This window comes from Mesoplodon densirostris, chromosome 2 (assembly GCF_025265405.1).
Source record: "Mesoplodon densirostris isolate mMesDen1 chromosome 2, mMesDen1 primary haplotype, whole genome shotgun sequence".
NCBI classification, from domain to species: Eukaryota; Metazoa; Chordata; class Mammalia; order Artiodactyla; family Ziphiidae; genus Mesoplodon; species Mesoplodon densirostris.
In genome coordinates this window covers 77,641,330-77,660,041 of record NC_082662.1, presented here as the reverse complement: position 1 = coordinate 77,660,041, position 18,712 = coordinate 77,641,330, and the positions used below count along the sequence as shown (strand labels likewise).

At 34.9% G+C, this 18,712-nt stretch overlaps 1 protein-coding gene across 4 annotated transcripts in view; it reads left to right on the top strand.

Annotated features, from left to right (window-relative positions):
• COL24A1 (collagen type XXIV alpha 1 chain) overlaps positions 1-18,712 on the top strand; it is a 404,516-nt gene that overhangs the window by 66,975 nt on the left and 318,829 nt on the right. For all 4 annotated transcript variants that reach the window (XM_060090037.1, XM_060090036.1, XM_060090035.1 and 1 more), the window contains exons 8-11: positions 6,853-6,897; positions 11,458-11,511; positions 12,551-12,595; positions 15,467-15,520. In XM_060090037.1, the coding sequence (XP_059946020.1) occupies positions 6,853-6,897; positions 11,458-11,511; positions 12,551-12,595; positions 15,467-15,520 (198 nt within the window). The remainder of the gene's footprint in view (positions 1-6,852; positions 6,898-11,457; positions 11,512-12,550; positions 12,596-15,466; positions 15,521-18,712) is intronic.

The following is an 18,712-nucleotide window of genomic DNA, read 5'->3' as shown; positions in this document are numbered from 1 at the left end:
GCCATGGTAAAGCATTTATCATATGGTAGAGAGCTACTGAAGGATTTTAAGAAGGAGAATTCCAGAGGCAAATCATTTAGTCTCCAGAATTTCTTTGGCATTTTTGTGGATTCTAGAGGCAAATGCTCCTACCTTTCTGAAACCTAAAGTTTATGTAAGGAGGCCCAAGATAGAAAAGCAGAGTGATAATAGAGAAGTTGTCTTATGCCATAGGGGATACTTTCTCATATGTAGAAAAAAATCTTTTTTAAAAAAAAAATCTCAGAATTCTTTTTTTTTTTAATTTTTTAAATTTATTTTTGGCTGTGTTGGGTCTTCGTTTCTGTGCGTGGGCTTCTAGTTGCGGCAAGCGGGGGCCACTCTTCATTGCGGTGCACGGGCCTCTCACTATCACGGCCTCTCTTGTTGCGGAGCACAGGCTCCAGACGCGCAGGCTCAGTAGTTGTGGTTCACAGGCCTAGTTGCTCCGCGGCATGTGGGATCTTCCCAGACCTGGGCTCGAGCCCGTGTCCCCTGCATTGGCAGGCAGATTCTCAACCACTGAGCCACCAGGGAAGCCCTGTAGGAAAAATCTTTATCTCAGTGAATATAAGTCCTTCGCATTTAGTGGGGGAAAGAACTGTTAAAAGAAGAAAATCATTTATATATGAAGTTGACAACATAGAGATTATATCATCGAGAATCTTTTCAATACATATATACAAGCATTCCTCACTTTGCATGGTTCCAGTATACACAAATTTCACTTAACACGGTTTAATAACACCAGTCTCCCAACAACATGGTTCAGATTAATCACGCTGTGATTAGCTGTGTAAAGTATAAACTTTGCTACTGGCTCTTCAGCTTACAAGTCACTAGATAAATAGTAAATATGCATCAAGATCAGTGATCGGTCACATCATTTCATTCAGAATCTGTTGGTGATTGTACACGAAACATCTGTTAGTTCATGCACAGACAGCAGAGTGTGTAGCTGTCTTGCTTCCTTCTCTCTGATAAACTCATGTGGCATTTTACACAAATGGATAGTCAAAAAAAGTAACTGGTCAACAAAGATGAAAAGTATGATGAAATAAATAGGGATAACATAGAAATTGAAATTAGAATCAAATATAAATGGAGTTATAGAAGAAAGAGCTGATCCTGGGGTACTGCTGCCATTTGAGAGACTCTACATATGCAGACAGAGGAACTTGGTAAAGGCAAACTTTTTTTTTTTTTTTTTTTTTTCCCGGTACGCGGGCCTCTCCTGTCGCGGAGCACAGGCTCCAGACGCACAAGCCCAGCGGCCACGGCTCACAGGCCCAGCCACTCTGTGGCATGTGGGATCTTCCCGGACCGGGGCACAAACCCGTGTCCCCTGCACCGGCAGGCGGACTCTCAACCACTGCCCCACCAGGGAAGCCCAAGGCGAATTTTTTATTATTTTTGTTTAAGGCAAATTTTTTGACATAAGAGGAAAGGGTTGTGATGAATAGGATAGGCATGTCCCAGAGGAGGTTACAACAGCAAAAAAAACTTCACGTTAGAAGAACTCTTGGAGCTATTTCATAACATTGAAAGTGCAAAGGATGAAATGGTGGGAGCTGACCCACACTTAGAAAGGAGTATGACAGTTTGACAAAACATAGAATATATGCTTGCTCTGTATGGTTATTTATACAAGAAAAGCACTGTTCAAACTACTCTTCATAAATTTTTTCTAAGAGATGGAACTTTAATTTCTCACTGTTTCTAATGTTTTAAATTACACTGTACTAAATTAATATTTAACATATTTTTCATTTCCCTATACAAAGGTAACTGACAGTGAGACTTCTAAACATTTTGACAAAGATTTTTAAAGGTCACAGAACAATTGCAATTTTTCCCATTATTAAGATTGCTTGGCATGGTTTCAGCTTATATGGTCAGTTTCATGGTCCTCTAGTACCCTGCAAAGCAAGGATGGCCCTGTGTGTAAATGGTACCACTATTTTCCTTATGGATAAACATTTTACTTATGTATCCAAATTTTAATTACTTGGGGGTAGTTCAGGTATATATTTGAAGTTTGTTTCTTTTCCATCCCTTAATATTTCTGATTTTGATTCAATTGTATCTTTTTTTTTTTTTTGGTCCTGTGTGGTCAACTGTTGATAACATATTTGTTAGGGTTTAAATTGTTGTTAAAATAAGTATTAAAATTAAAATCTCTATATTAAAATTAGATTCTAAACCCCTTTTATTACTGGAATTATTGGCAAGGCAAATTTACATCACAACAAAAATTGAAACAACCCTGTAACTCATTATAATGAGTTTTTAATCTGTTCTAAAACAGAACTTGTACATTTTTCTATTGGCATTCCTTAAGAAATGTGTTTACATCAGTTTCAGTATATTTATCAGAGAAAAATCATACATTGTTAGTAACTCAGCCTTTTTTGTTATTTTTCCTGTGTGAGTATAGGAAGAACAATGACTGAAATAGTATTTTCAAAAGACTACAATATAAACAAATTTTTAAAAATAAAGTGTCAGGGAGACTTTCCTGGTGGTCCAGTGGTTAAGACTCCGTGCTTCCAATTCAGGGGGCGTGGGTTTGATCCCTGGTTGGGGCACTAAGATTCCACATGCTGCGTGGCATGGCCAAAAAATTTTTTAAAAATTAAAAATAAAGTGTCCGGTCCTTAGATTGGAGCTATGCCAAAGCTTGAATGTAGGCATTCTTCCCAGGAACTTATTCCCTTTGTTTTTTAAAATATTACAGACGAGTATTTAAGTAGAAAATAAATGAGACCTGTAGTCACAAATTAGGGAATAAATGGAGGCTTTTATACAATAGTGGTGCTAACTCCAGTATATTACAGTAAAATATTATTACATTGAAAAAATAACAGAAGATATTTTTTATCCCACTTATTAGCCTTCATTTGAATATTAAGAGAATTGAGATATCATATTGAATACTTAGAATCTATTTTCCCCCAAGTAACCCTCAAATTCCTCTAAGTCTTTACATCAATTCATTTATTCATCCAAATCTTTCCATCAATTAATTAACAAGCCCTTACTATGTTCTAGACACTAGGGATACCACATTGAATAAAATAGTTCAGGAGCTTAAGTTTAAACTCTTTAAGGGGCATATATATCATCTCTAACTCTGCCCTCAAATCTAATTTATAATCATCTTTCTCCTAGACTCTCATAATAGCCTCCTACCTGACCCATTCTCTTTCCATTCTGCTCATCCCAGAGTCCCCATCATATATCATCTCTAACTCTGCCCTCAAATCTAATTTATAATCATCTTTCTCCTAGACTCTCATAATAGCCTCCTACCTGACCCATTCTCTTTCCATTCTGCTCATCCCAGAGTCCCCATCTTTGTTTCAGGTCGTATGTGCATGGGAGCCTGAATCTGTTTTTTTCTCTGATAGGTACATCAGTGTTACTTGAATTCTTCCAATGCCTCAAAGCCTGAATTGACTCTTATAAATGCCTTTGTTTTTTCATTCAATGAAAGGTGAAAAAAAAAGTAGTGACTTTAACAGATCCCACTAATTGCAGAATGCTGGCAATTAAAAGGAGAATTAGCAGTAGTTTAATTCATTGCTGTCATTCTACAGATGAAGACTTTGAAACTCATGATATAGCTATTTAGTGGCAAAACTGGATCTAGAGCTCAGTGTGCTTGATCTTTTCATTATTATTAGTAGTAAACCAAACCAAACCAAAACCATTTTGTTTCACTTCAGCTCTTTTGATTGCAAAAAATGGAGACTTAGGCTATCCCAAGGAAGAGAGAATTATTTCAATCCTCTCTACAGCATTAAGGGAAGTCAGGGACCCATTGAATCTAAAAATGGTACTGTAATATGACTTAGCCTCGTGGGGACGGGCACTGATTCAAAGCAGCACTGAGTATCTAGCAACATTAGTTTGTGGATCTTTTACTGTACTTTTCTATTAGCACTGCTACTCATCTCCTCTCTCTGCTTCTGCCCTTTTGTGTTATCTGGCTTTTCCTCTGACAAAAACTTTCTTTCTCAGCATAGTTTCTGCTTACTCTAAATTTTTTACTCATACTTTGGCTTTCTTCTCTTCCTCTTATCCTTTCTTTGTCAGTCTTTCTAGCTTCCGCTAAGTACCTGAATCAATTCTCCCTCCCTCCCTCCCTCCCTCCCTCGCTCCCTCCCTCCTTCCTTCCTTCCTTCCTTCCTTCCTTCCTTCCTTCCTTCCTTCCTTCCTGTTGAACTTAATTTAAAAAAGAATTTGATTGGCCTGGCTTCACCCTGTTAGGCAAAACTCTCCATTCCAAGTGGCCTCATAGGCTACTGGCCAGACTTCATATTGGCTTCCCTTAGATAGAATGCCATCTCCTGGGGCTGAGGTGGAGTAGGAGGGAGCTCATAACTATTTGGTGCTGCCTTTATATTAGAGTCTGTGGATGAGGAAGAATCTCTTCAGAGGGAGTTATACATTCAGAGGACATTATGATCAACATGTCTAGTTCACTGTTATAAACTGCTTCAGGGAAAGTAAGCTAAAGAAGTTGTAGCACCACTGCATTCTGTTTCACCAGGGCTGGGGAGGGAAGAAACTCTGGTCAGAGAAACAGATAGTGGCCAAAGAAAGGGAAGCATGTAGCTAGCTAGACTCAACACTACACGGAAATAAAAACAAGTAAGTAAATATATAAGCACAGTTTTTAATAAAAAAAAAAGAAAAGGAACTAGGCCCATGGCAGAGAGTTTCTCTACCTGTGTACTTCTCGCCCTGGTTCCTCATTTCTCATCTTCCTGACACTCCCTTAGGAACTCCATCCTTCTAGAGCTGCTGCCTCATCCGAGGGAACCACCACCACTATCTTAGCGCTGAGGACATTTCTTATTTCCTGTTATTAAAAGTGAATAAACTTAGCTTTGTGGATATTTTATTTGGAGAATCTTGTGTAACATTTGGACAACTGAGAACAATGTACGTCTTCTATTTTGTAATTACGCTGGTCTTTAGCTATCTTAAAAATGTATAAACTCAGTGAAACTGTGGGTATATAAGATGCTAGTGGTAAATGTGTAACTTTAATAATACCATGATTTATGATATAAAATTCCTTTTGTTGATTTGTCTTGGTTGTCTAAAATTAATGTTTGAACACTTGATGAGAATGAGGACAGCCTGCATTTGAGTCTGAGACAAATATAGCCATATTAAGTAAATAGAAGTGCAGGTTACTCAATTCTTGATAAATCTAACTGTCAAACTGACATGATTCCACCTTACTACCTACATGACTTTGGTCATATCATTTAATTTCTCAGAGCTCAGTTTTCTCATCTGTAAAAATGAGGAAGATACCTACTTCATAGGATTGCCATAGAATTAGGTGAGGTATTTGGAAGTGGCTGGTGCAATGTCTGGTACATAGTGGCTCAGTGAAATTTCTTTGTGCCTTTGTTCCTTTTTACCCCTCTTTTTCCCCCCTTCTTTCTCGTGGCCACTTTTCTGATCTCTAATAGCCTAATCATGAAAGAACAGAGCTCCCAGAGGACAGGGCATTTCCTCTGCCCTCTTGCTTTTTCCTTCTGTTATTCCCTTGTTACAAATATGCTTACATATACAGGTAACACACAAATTTTTGTCTCCAACTTTCCTTCTTACATTTCAGGTCTTTCTCTGGTTCCCAAGAGACCTCTCTACTTAAACATTTACTTTTGTTTTAAGTTTATCACCTCAAAACCTGCTTAAATCATTTCCTTATTTTTCAAATAGGTACCTCTTCTAATTTCCCCATTGTCCCAGAGTATCATTTCCTTCTCTAATTCATTAATCCAAGTTCATAAACCCTCCATGATAGGGTTTAATCCTGAATGACTCTTTTCACTCTGTTACTCTATATCTTAAAACCCCAAAAACTTATCTTCAGTTTGCAGTACATTAATTTGAAGTTTCTGATATTTGTAAACTAACTATAATTTATTTCAGGTTTTTGAGGTTTGCTTAAAATCCTAAAAGGTTCTTTTTAAAAGGAACTTTTTCTTGTTCTTTTATATACACCAAAATCTAGTAAACAGCAGGTTGATTTACTGATTGTTGATTAGAGCTGTACAAATATGCTCCAAAGTGTCCTTTATTTCTTTCTTCCTTTCCTTTCTTTTAGCTTCCTTTCTTTCACTCATAAAATATCTTTCTAGAGGATAAAAGTTATTATCTCTTTTATATCTTTGGGTGTTAATGATAGAAATTAAGATTTGATTTTGGTTCTTATTTGGAGAATTTTTTGTTACTAATTTTTTTATTGAGGTATGATTGATATATAACATTTGTTACTGATTTCTTAGACAGCTTTATAAATCCCTTTTGATGGACCTGTGAGCAGCCTCTTTTTATTCACTCATTCATAGAATGTTATGACAGTGTTTTAGATTAGAGAAACTGCCTGAAACTGCCAGTTTTTCAATAATTACAAACAGATTTGCCTGAGGGCATTCTGTTTCAGCATTAATGAACTAAAACCAACTTTTAAAAAGCTTAAGCAAAATTTAGCAGATCCATTGCTAGATGCCAGCCTTTTATAAAAGATGCTGTTTTTTTAAATTCAATACTACGTAACCATTTTAGTTGATAACAAGTCATTCAAATTATACTCCAAATTAATTAAGAATTACTAATACAAATTTATTATTTAATAAATAAATTTTTATTAAATTTAAAAGATTACATTTAATAAGAAATAGATTAGTAAAAATTACATTTGTATTAATGGGAAAACCAAAAGTTGGGATGAAAGACAACTGTGGTTAGTTATTTGGCTCAAATGGGTTTACTTTTCATAGTATGTCTTCACCTTTACCCTTGCAGGGTCTCAAAGGACATCCAGGGCTCCCAGGACTCCGAGGTGAACAAGTAAGTATTCTTCCTTTATAAGACTTGCATCTTCTCCAGTGAAAAAGACACACAGTAGGGAACTCCATTGAGAGGTTATTTTCCCCCATGTAACTCTTTCAATTTTTCATAATGCTTTTTACTCTGTTTAGTACAGGAAAAACTTCTAATTTATTATCTATTAAATCTTGTGGGGTTTTTTCATATCTTAGACTGACTTTCACTGTCTGCCTAACATGCTCCAGAACAGCAGTCTTAAACTTCCGTTGTTCATAAACCACTGTGAGAATCTCATAAATGCTGTGTACCCTGTCCCTGGATTATCCATGCATGCACACACACTCATATGCACTGATTTTTTTGTATGTTTCAGGGGCTTTCCTGTTTTCCAGAGTCTATCCACAGCTGTTAGTTCCCTACCCTTGCATGAAGGAATGCAAATAAATTTTAATAACAATCCAAATTAGAATGGCACATCTGCTGTTTGTTGTCCATTCTACACATACACATATATGTAAAAGTCAAAATAGTTTGGGAACTATTTAGTTTTTGATCATGTTATTCCTTCTCTCTCCCACCATAAAATAATGTATCATTATGTCATAGGAAGAAATAAAGTCATATCTCTTGTTTTCAATCGAATATATACTAGGTCAGTATGAATAAATCAGTGAAAAGTGTAGGAGATTAGATACTAACTAAGGTGACAAATAGTTATTGGAGATTTAGCAAAGAGCCTCAGGAAACCCTAAAGGGAGCTCCAGAAAGAAAAGTGATGGATTATCCCTGAGGGAGAGCTAATGAAGAAATAAAGCCAGTTTTCTCTTTTATTCATGTAAGAGGGACAATACACTCTATTCAGTCCCTGAGGCACAATTTTTCAAGATTGCTAATTACTAGACATGGCAAGTGATATACGTATCTGTAGCAAGTAAAATCTCAGTTTCCTGAAGATCAAATGAGTGCTGAAAAGCATTTGAGCATTTATGGAAAAAAAAATCAGAAGGGCAGGAGGGATTAGTTCCCGGGGAAGAAAAAAAGATCCCTAGAATACTGCTTTGGTAGAAATTCTGTGTAGATTTCAATGAAGAAAACCTGACACATCACAAGTAAGTGAAAAATTGACCATTTGTCAGTACTACCCAGTTTACTCGCAACTGTTCTATAACCTAGTTCTGTTAGTATACGTGTCATTGTTCTGAGGGTAGTATGCCTTTGAGAAGAGTCTGAAATCAGTTTTAAAGGTTGGAAAATGTATTATTGGAATCAGTTCTTTCTATTTTATTTATTTCCAGAAGAAAAAAAGACAAAATTGGTGATAACTGTGAGGAACAACTAAAATCATGTTGCATTTTCACTGTGGAAACACTGTGGACATTAAGAGTGTAACTAATTAGCTAGGAGACATTCCCTTCTGGAAAATTTGTAGATATCTATAAACTGGCCAGCAAACACTTAAGAAAGTAATTATATCATCTGGGCAAGCTCTAGTAATAAGAGCTTTCATTTACGGAGTCTTTATTAGTTGCCAAACTGTACTACTGTTAACTGGAACTTCAAGTAGTATAATTATTTATTTAATATTTCCATATGTTAACTCATTTAATACTCCACAACACTAAGAATTATTGCAGTTACCCCTGCTTTTAAATATATTTTTACACATTGTTCTCTTTTCTCTACACAATAATCCTGTGACCTAGATATTATTATTGTATTTTACTAATGAAAAAAACTAAGAGATAGGGAGGACCCATGCTGGCAGTACTGGGACTCTCAGTGAAGTCTGACTGACTCAGAGCGTGTGCTTTAATTCTTAGAGTGAGAAGTGGGATTGGGGCAGGTTTACTATTCCTGATTTTTCCAAGGGTAGAGATGTAACTTTGTGTCTGAATTCCTCCATTCGATCTACAGATTTAAGTGAGCCATTTTTTAAATGCAGAGTGAATTGAGGTATAGTGCTTTGTTTTGAGTTTCTTTTGAGCTGCTCTGGTTGTCCAAGTGATTTTAGGGTGTGGTTGGCTTAGAATATGTTTGTGCCACATAAGAGTGCTGAAAGCTTACCCATTGACTTTGTTTACTGTTATTCCAGTAGGGCAGGATTTAGTCATCCAGTGGTGTCCTTTTGTGTATTTCTCTGTGCAGCTGGAATGTGTTATATCTCTACATGTTGTCTTAACACCCTCTATGAAAATCCGTTCAAAATCAGATTTCATTTATGTCTTATAACAGATTGCTTTTTAATTGAGGTCAGTTAACCTAAGTTGGCTAGGAAACTAATGAAAGGGATGGTGATTGGCATTAGCCAGAACCTACAGAACAGAAGCAGCCTTTTAAATTTATTTCAGTCTTTTCTATTGGCATACCCAAGTATAAGGTTTTGTGGATGTCTGGATATAGGCCTGTGTGTTTTAGAATTGGATGGGGAATAAAGGAAGCAGTTGTAAATAGACTGAAGGCAAGTCTCATAATTAGAGGGCTTTCCCTAGAGTACTACTTTAAGTTATTTGCACTTCAAACCTATACTAGGGAGGCAGCCTTGAATGGTGGTCTCTGGAGTTAGACTTGCTGATTTAAATTCTGGCTTTCTACTTACTAGCTGAGTGACTTCCCACTGGTGACACACACTTCATGTCTTATTTTTCACATCTGTAAAATAGGGATAATGGTATCTACCTTATAGGGTTTGAGCAGATTAAATAAGATAATACATATAAAATTCTTGAATTTTGGCACATGATAGGTGCTCAATAAATGCTGTTATAGGAATAAAATATGTATTATATATAATATTAATAAGGTAATATCTAATACATAAATATGGTTTCTGAAATTTATAGGATATAATCTCTCTACATGTAGATGAAAATTTTTGGTTACTTCTCAGAAGGCAACTGTTTATTCACATTGTGTTAAGTTGTTCATTGCCATATATATGTATAGGTGTCTGTATGTATATGTATATATGTATGTATGTGTGCACATGTATATATATGTGTGTTTGTGCATACACACACGTGACAACTTTTGTCAGATTGTCTGAGTTCACATCTAGGCTCTGCTGCTTACTCACTGTGCCATCTTGGACAGGTTTCAAAACTTCTCTGTATCTTAGTTTCTTCAAATGTATAATGGAGAAAATAGTATCTATCTCATAGATGTAAAGTAGATGTAAAGTGGTGGCATAGGATTAACACATAAAAAAGTGCTAAGTAAATGATAATTGTTGGAGCAAGGGAAGGAAGTGGGAGACAACAGGGAGAAATGAGAGAAAACAAAACTGAGAGATGGATTCTGAGAAAAGTGGAGAGAAGGACAAATTAGGAGCCTACAAGTCTAATGGAATGGGAGGGCACAAACTTTCCACTATGATGCTCCATTTGCCTTTTTCTTGGTCTGTTTTTTCTCTAGATTTTCCAAATTTTAGGAATTTCAAAGTATTTCTATTATTAAACCAGAGGTAACACTCTTCTGTATACTTCAGATCAGAGGGGCAAAAGAGCTAGTGTCTTTTATTATCTCTTTTCCAAACAACAAACCGGAAATGAATTTTACATAATAAAGAATCTGTGAAATTTATCACTGCTGTCACCATTTGTGGTTAAGCAAAGACAGCTCAACACATATTCTTCTGGTATTTCCTTGGTTCACAAATTATTTAACAGACCTAAACTTTGAATAAACTGAATGAATGAATGAATGAATCATATATCAATGGGAGAAAGTAACAGCGAGTGGAGGTATTTCTTCTCACTTTTCCACACAGTTCTGCAGCAAGTTTCCTTTCTTATGCCTTTGAGTCTCCATATATCAGCCTTCCTTGAGCAATCCTTGTTTTAAATCAGGCATACAAAGTTGTCAGTGCAAAATGAATTTCCCATCCAAAGTTGCTATGTGAATTTTTAGATAGACCTATGTCATGATACAGATATTTACCACTTAATATCCATTTACTTATCTTCTGGAGCTCATGCTCCGATAGTTAAGGAGAGTTGCAGGATGACTGAGACAAGAAGGAGTTCAATCCATAAACATACTGGTTATTACGAAACGTACCAACTCTTTCTCTAATATGTTTTTTAAAAGTTATGTATCACTGGATTTTTCCACCCTAGATTTATCATTACTAATAATCAATGTCTCATTTAGGTCCCTAATCTAATGTCCTTATTTTTATTTAGCAATTTTATCTCATTTTCATTTTAAATAGATGACTTCAATCAGATAAGCAATGTGCAGGACCCTTAGTATTTTTTTTTTTTTTTTCTGGTACGCGGGCCTCTCACTGCTGTGGCCTCTCCCGTTGCGGAGCACAGGCTCCAGACGCGCAGGCTCAGCGGCCATGGCTCACGGGCCCAGCCGCTCCGCGGCATGTGGGATCTTCCCGGACCGGGGCAGGAACCCGCGTCCCCTGCATCGGCAGGCGGACTCTCAACCACTGCGCCACCAGGGAAGCCCCCCCCTTAGTATTTTTATATGGAAAAAATATTCTTTCCAAACTTGGGTATTATGAATGCACCAATTTTGTTTCCTTGGGTTTCTTTTGACTTTGTTGTATTGTTTTATTATTTTTCATTTTAGGGGATTCCAGGATTCACTGGTAATATTGGTTCACGTGGTTACCCTGGCAGGCAGGTGAGGTAACTATATTTAAACTTCTCTTTTTATGTTCCTCTTGGTTAATACATTGTATGTTCTGATTTCAAGAGTTAATGTTCAAATGATAATTGGCTTACTTTTATGAAATAATGAATTACTCATAGCAAAATAATTCCAAAAATTCTAATATCAAAATTGTAAAAATCCTTCAAAAATTTTACTGCAGAAAATTTTGCTTAAAATGGGTGTAGGATTTTTAAACAGGTTTGATGTGAATAACATACAGTGGAACCTGCTAAGTTAAAATGCCCAGTGGGCTAATAAAATGTTAAAACAGCCCTGCTACTGATTTTACAGTACTGCCACTTACTAAAACGAAGTAATGGTATGAGTTAAGACTCTATATGATAAGCAACATTTTTTAATAATACAACTATAAACACTTGGGACACAGTTGGCAGCGCTACACATACCATTATCTGAATACTTTCATCTGAACTGGATTCAAGTCTTTGTATACTGTTGTGAAAATTCATTCTAATCATTTCATATTTATTTCCCTCTAATTTCTCACTTTCTCTAGCTACTTCATATAGATTAATAAGAGAACAAATTTTCTCTCTTAGGCTTTCATGAATTGATTACTTACTCTTGAAATTAATTATTCATTTAGCATACTAGAAAACTACATTTATATAAAATATATTTTTATATTTATATACTTTTTATACTTTTTATATATCTAAAATGTATTTTAGATAAGTTAATTAGAAGTGTTTTAAAAGAACACAGTTTTCCAATAAGAAATAACTTAAAAAATAATTTTTGTTACTGACAATGTGTTAATCTACTTTATTTAGATATCTAAAATATATTCGTGTATAGATTATATACCTCTTTTGGTTCTGAAATTCTAAAATTCCTTGAATATATATAGTCTTCATTAAGTATACAGAGTTCTGAAGTTTATACTTGTGAAAATGAGACCTTTTATATGCCCTTTTTATTAATCTATTTATCTACAACTCTTTAAAAAGTACTGTAGGATAATGATGATGCCTTTTTTTCACACTAGGGTTTAGCTGGACCAGAAGGTAATCCAGGACCTAAAGGTGTACGAGTAAGTAAGCATTTTCATCATTTTGTTAAGTATGCTTGCATATGAGTAGAATGAAGTGTACAAAATACTTATTTTCACACTTCCATAGAAACTTTGAATGTAATGCAGGTTTAGCCTGGAAAGAAACACACTTATTAAATAGATATTTTTACTGTTAAGGCCATAGAGAGCAGTCTTATGGTGATAGGTTTTACGTCATTCTTTGATAGCTCCTACATCTACATCATTTATTTTGCTAGCTCCTAGCAAAATGTCTGGTATGTTGAAAATATGCTCTTTAAGCATTTGTAGTATTATTTATGTGTGGACGTATATAGACCTAAGAAATAATGATGAAAGAAATATGAAGAGGCAAAAAATTTGCACTCAAGGCTGAGATAATAATACAAAAACTATCTGGAGTAAAGAAATATCTGTAGGGAAAGAAATAGGCTTATCACATTCAAGCATATACCATTGCACTTCCAACTGTTAAAGAAGTTGTTAGCCACTTTTAATCATTAAGGGAGTAAAACCAAAAAAAATTACTGTGATGTGTTATGTTGTGTGCCACAAATTAAAATCAAAACTGGTTCTAGGAAAAATTAGTAAACTAAAATTTTTTTTAATTCTCTATTTTTAATAGCCAGTTATTTTCCAGAATCTACATCTGCCTTATATTATCTTAAATACCTTTCTGAAATAAGGAAAATGAAAAGTATTTAGACAGTATGTAGTATAATGATGCCTTAATTTTTAAAAAATTCTTAAACATTTTCAAATACTTCATATTTCTTTTGCTATCAACCCTATGAAGTAGCAGAACACGTGTATTGTCTCCATCTTACAGATGAGAAAACAGTAAGCTATGGAACCGACATGGTTTGACAAAGTCATAGCAGAACTCAAACCAGCGTTTTCTCACTTTCAGCTCTGTACTGTTTTACTATCCCATGCTGTCTCCACCCTTGCATTAAGTGAAAATATAATGGGGAAAAGTCATGTATTCTGTATTTTTCTTCTCCCATCTCCATCCATTTCAACCTCTCAGTGGTTCAGGGAAATTTCTCTTTGTTTCCTCCTAAGAGCTCTATTCTACCCTTAAGTCTTCGAACCCATCTGCCCTTCAAATCTTATATCACTCTATGAGCTCTTTCTATGAGTCCCACATCTCCACTTCCTTGCCAAGATAATTAAATTTGAATCCTCCTCATCACCACAATCTCAAAATGACTAACAGAACACATCCTCTTTCTACTAAACTATTAGCTTTCCTATTTGTTTTCCATATTTCTATCAGTGGTTACCATTTGCTTATCAGTCCAGTGTAAACCTTAGAATCATCTTTGCCTCAATCCTAGAGAGAGATACAAAGACCAGTTGAACCACTGTAATCCAAATGCATTCTATAAACCACACATTTGATTATATCAAAACTCTGTCTAAATTTTTTTTTGATGACTCTGTATAAGTCCCAAACTTTCCATCATCACATAAAAGACTTTTTATGATGTAGCCACTGTTGCCTTTCCAACCCCCGCTCTTGTCTACCAATCACACAGAACTATTTGCAATTCTATGAAAATGCCATGTCATTTTATTTTGATTGATTGATTGATGACACATTGTTAGCCCTGCATAAAATGCCTTTCCTTTCCTTCAAGACTCAGCTTAAATGTTGCCTCCTCTGTAAAACTTTCCTAAATCTTCCCTCTAGGCAAAGTTGGTCATTCTGCCTTCAAAGCTTCTATATCTTGTATTTATCACATCACATAATCATGTCACAATTATCTTATGATATTACAATTATTTGTATGACTCTTTTTCCTAATAAACTATGAACTTATTGAGGGCACTGATTTTCATATTCATTTTTATAATTCCAATTCTTGGCACACAGTGGGCACTAAAATGATGTTTTGTGAATGAGTGACCCAGACTCATATTCCTTCAAATTTGGACCATTGAAACAGCATTCTAACACATTTTCCTACATTCAGTGTTTCCTGTCTTGGGTGTATTCTGTATCCTGTCCACAGATTAATATTTTAGAAAAACAGCTTAACATCAGGGCACTACCACACTCCCCCAAAGTCCAGTAGCTTCTTACCTAAACTATAAAGTCTAAAATTCTTAGTCTGAAATTTAAGGCTCTCCTTAATCTATTCTCTAAACTACTATACACTTTATTTATTAAATTGATGAAACAGGTTATTATTTGCCACAGGTGAGATCTAACTAAAGTATGGTAGTATAAAGTAGCTTGCATTGTTATTTTACTCCTTGTTTCTCAGACCTATTGGAATCTCCCTGAGGGCCCAGTGGGTCTGCTTCTCTCCAAAGCATCTTACACATAAGAAACTGTCAGTTAACCATTTACAAACGCTCCCGGAGTCCTCTCTATCTTGTCTCTGCTTACTGTAGTGCTGGTTGGAGTGTTCTTTCTCCATCCTCTGCTTATCAAGACTTTATCTACTCCACAGGCCTATCTCAAGTGCCATTCTCCTTTGAAACCTCCTCTGACTGCTTTTACCTCCTGCCACATTGGAATGAATCTCTTCCTCCTCCATACTTTTCTTGGATACCTCCATTCTGCCTTACAATTTAGTTAATTGTATATCTGTGTCTTCTGCCCTTTGTAATATTCAATGTAGAAAAGAATTTGGGCTTGTTGATTTTTATTAGCCACCATGCCTTAAGTTACATTTCCTACTTTTTTTTTTAATGAAAAGATTGAACTGTAATTTCTAGAAGAAAAGACACAAGATTATTCAAACTGTTTGCCTTATAATTTCATACTACTAGGAATAAATTTTAAGTATCTCTATTTAGAATTATTTACAGGGTGAATATTTAAGTGAGATAATACAAAGATTATTTGCTTACTTTAAGGGTTTCATTGGCTCTCCTGGAGAAGTAGGACAACTGGGACCTGAAGGAGAAAGAGTAAGTCTATTTCCTTCAAATATTATTTCTAACGTGATATACTTAGGATAAAGTATAACAGGGCTCATAAACCCAGATGTCAGGCAGTGAAACAAGCCAGCTTTAAGAAAAGTCACCTACCAGAAATATAATTAAGCTCTCTTAAATTTTACTGAATTGTGTTTTAGGTAAGTGAGGTGATATAAATATTTATGGTAGGCAACTTTAAATTTAACTTTTAAAAAACACAAATTGATATTATCTAATTATGAAAATTTTATTTTGTAATTGATCTTTAATTTGAGTATAAACTTTTGGCAGGGTTTGTATTTTACAATGCAATGTGTAATAAATCAACTTCAAAAGGTATATTTTTTTGTTTAATAGTGGAAGATAGCTGTTCATAAATGTAGGTACTTGTGAATAAAGTAGAATCTTTGCCAAATGGTTTTTTATACTTATAAAAATTAACAAAGATACATACAGAATTCTGGCATTCCAACTTCGTCATATTTAGTTTTCAGTGCCATATGCAGTTCAGTGATTTCTAGCTGCATTTCTTCATCTACACTCTCAATATTAATTTTAAAAAAAGTAGAATCAAACAATATTAGCATATTCTCAGGTTTGAAAACAATCGTATTCCGAATTTAGCATTTAACTCTATTATTATACAAGTGCTGTTCAGGCAAAATTTTTTTCATATCTGGAAACTGATTTTTGCAAATGAAAATAAATCAGATCATTCTTTGCTAGATGAATATTTCAAATGTATAGTTTTTTGAGTGAGTGAATTAAATCACATTTTCTTGTTGTTACTTGTGAATGCCTCCACAGAGAAGAAACATTCAGAGTTTACATGTTCTGTAATGACAATCAAAATGTTTAGTTGTCTTTGGTGAGAAGAGGTGAAGATATTCCTGTGATGAGCGCACAGGTCATTTCTTTCACTTGCAAACAATATCTTCAGTGTGATCCTACAACTAAGCCACTTAACTACTATGTAATACAGCAGACTTACAGATGATGTTTCCAATCTATCATGCAAAGAATTGAACTGCGTCTTATAGACCCAAAGGAGTATATATAGTTTACATTGTTAATTACTGTGCTGCTTATGATACAATCCTTCCCTCACCTGTTGGAATGAAGTTATTTCTAGTAATTGATGTAATAAATAAACGAAAGTTATATGTCCTTGCAAAATGTCATCATCTTGAATTCAAGGATCCCTGTGACACTGACTATCAATAGGCACAATGCTTATAATCATACTCAGTAATTTCGACTAGTTTATATGAATATAACAAGATTGTCTCAAATCATAAATATAAGACCCTTTTGTGATATTCTGCCTATTATAGGTACCATGTCCTAATATTATTAGGCTACTTCAAAATTCTCACTAAAACCATGAATGGTATAGCTAACTGGGTGGTGTTATTATGTTAGGAAATATTTAAGTAGAGAAAAGCCAAAGAAAATAATGTTCTAATCACTCCTGAGAACAAATGGGAAGAAAAAGTTCTTTCTGGAAGTCAATAATATACACATGCATGTAGACATGAAAAAGTTCTTATATAATTCTATCTGCACTATCCTTAGGTTTTCTGCTGAGATTTACTGAAGCTACTAAAGTTTTAGAAAATAATTATTTTTCTTAAATGCTTGGCTATATTATGTAAAGATGCATGAAATCCTCATGAAATGAGTCATATTGCTCATCTTTGAACTCTTTTTTCAATAGAGAATATTAGATGAATATTTATTAAACACTGTTGAATTAAAGTAAATGGATTACTTCAACCATTGATATCTGCTAACTTGTCTGTATAGATAAAAATCCCAAGCTACATGGTTCTGACATATTTCTTAGTCCCTAAGGCTTATAAAAGTGATTATAAGTCTCAAGGGATTTTATCAGTTAGTACGCTTTGGACTGCAAGTGACAGAAGATCCCATTTCAAACTGGCTTCAAAATGAGGAAATTTAAAATAAATGATGATAATGATAACAACAAATGATTTATTGAATGGTTACGTCTATATGCAAGGTGCTATGCAAATACTACATACGAATTAGCTCCTTTAATCTCACAACACCCAGTGAGATAGGTAGTATTATTTTTCTCACTATAGATGAAGAAAATGAGGCATACAGAGAGACACACTTACCTAAGACTATATATAGGTAATAAGAGCAGAGCCAGGATTTGAACATAGATATTCTGGCTCCAAAGACTGAGTACTTAAGTACTATGCCCTACGGCTGCTTCTTATGACCAGAAACCCATAGGTTAGGTGGGATCTAGGCACAATATGATCCAGAGCACAGTGATATTATTACCTTTCTCTCTGCTTTGCCTTGACTAATGCTGGCTTTATCCTAAGGCTGGCTTCTCATATGATTGCAAGATTCCCAGTGCAAGGGCTAAATATGCCTTTGTTTATGTCCAGCCAGAGGGACAGGGAGACAGAGAGGAGGTAATTGTCTGTTGGGTACAGAAAATAAGACTTCCTGTTTGTCTGGTTGTACCAACTTTGGTTGCATGCCACCTCTGGACAAATAACTATCACCAGAGGAATGGCAGGATCCCATTTGGAAATACAGATGGGATGGACTTCTGAATAAAATCAGGATTTTTGTTATGAAGAAGAAAAGGGGCCACTTGAGTTAATACATTGAAGCTTTTCTGAATATCACACCAGTTTAAAGGATAACTTATTTTTCTCTTTGGCATACTTCATAAATTGATGGTTGAGAAAAAATAACTCATTAATTGATTCACCAAATACTTAATTTTTGAAGTATAGTTGATTTACAATATTAGATTAATTTTATGTATACAGCATCTTGATTCATTATTTTAATAAATTATACTCCATTAAAGGTTATTAAAAAATAATGGCTATAATTCCCTGTGCTGTTGAATATATATCCCTGTTGCTTATCTATTTTAAACATAGTAATTTGTATCTCTTAATCCCATACCCCTATCTTGCCCCTCAATCCTTCCCTCTCCCCACTGATAACCACTAGTTTGTTTTCTGTATCTGTGAATCTGTTTCTGTTTTGCTATAAACATTTGTGTGTTTCATTTTTTAGATTCCACGTATAAGTGGAATTATCACACAGTATTTGTCTTTCTCTAACTTACTTCACTAAGCATAATATTCTCTAGATCCATCCACATTGTTGCAAATGTCAGAATTT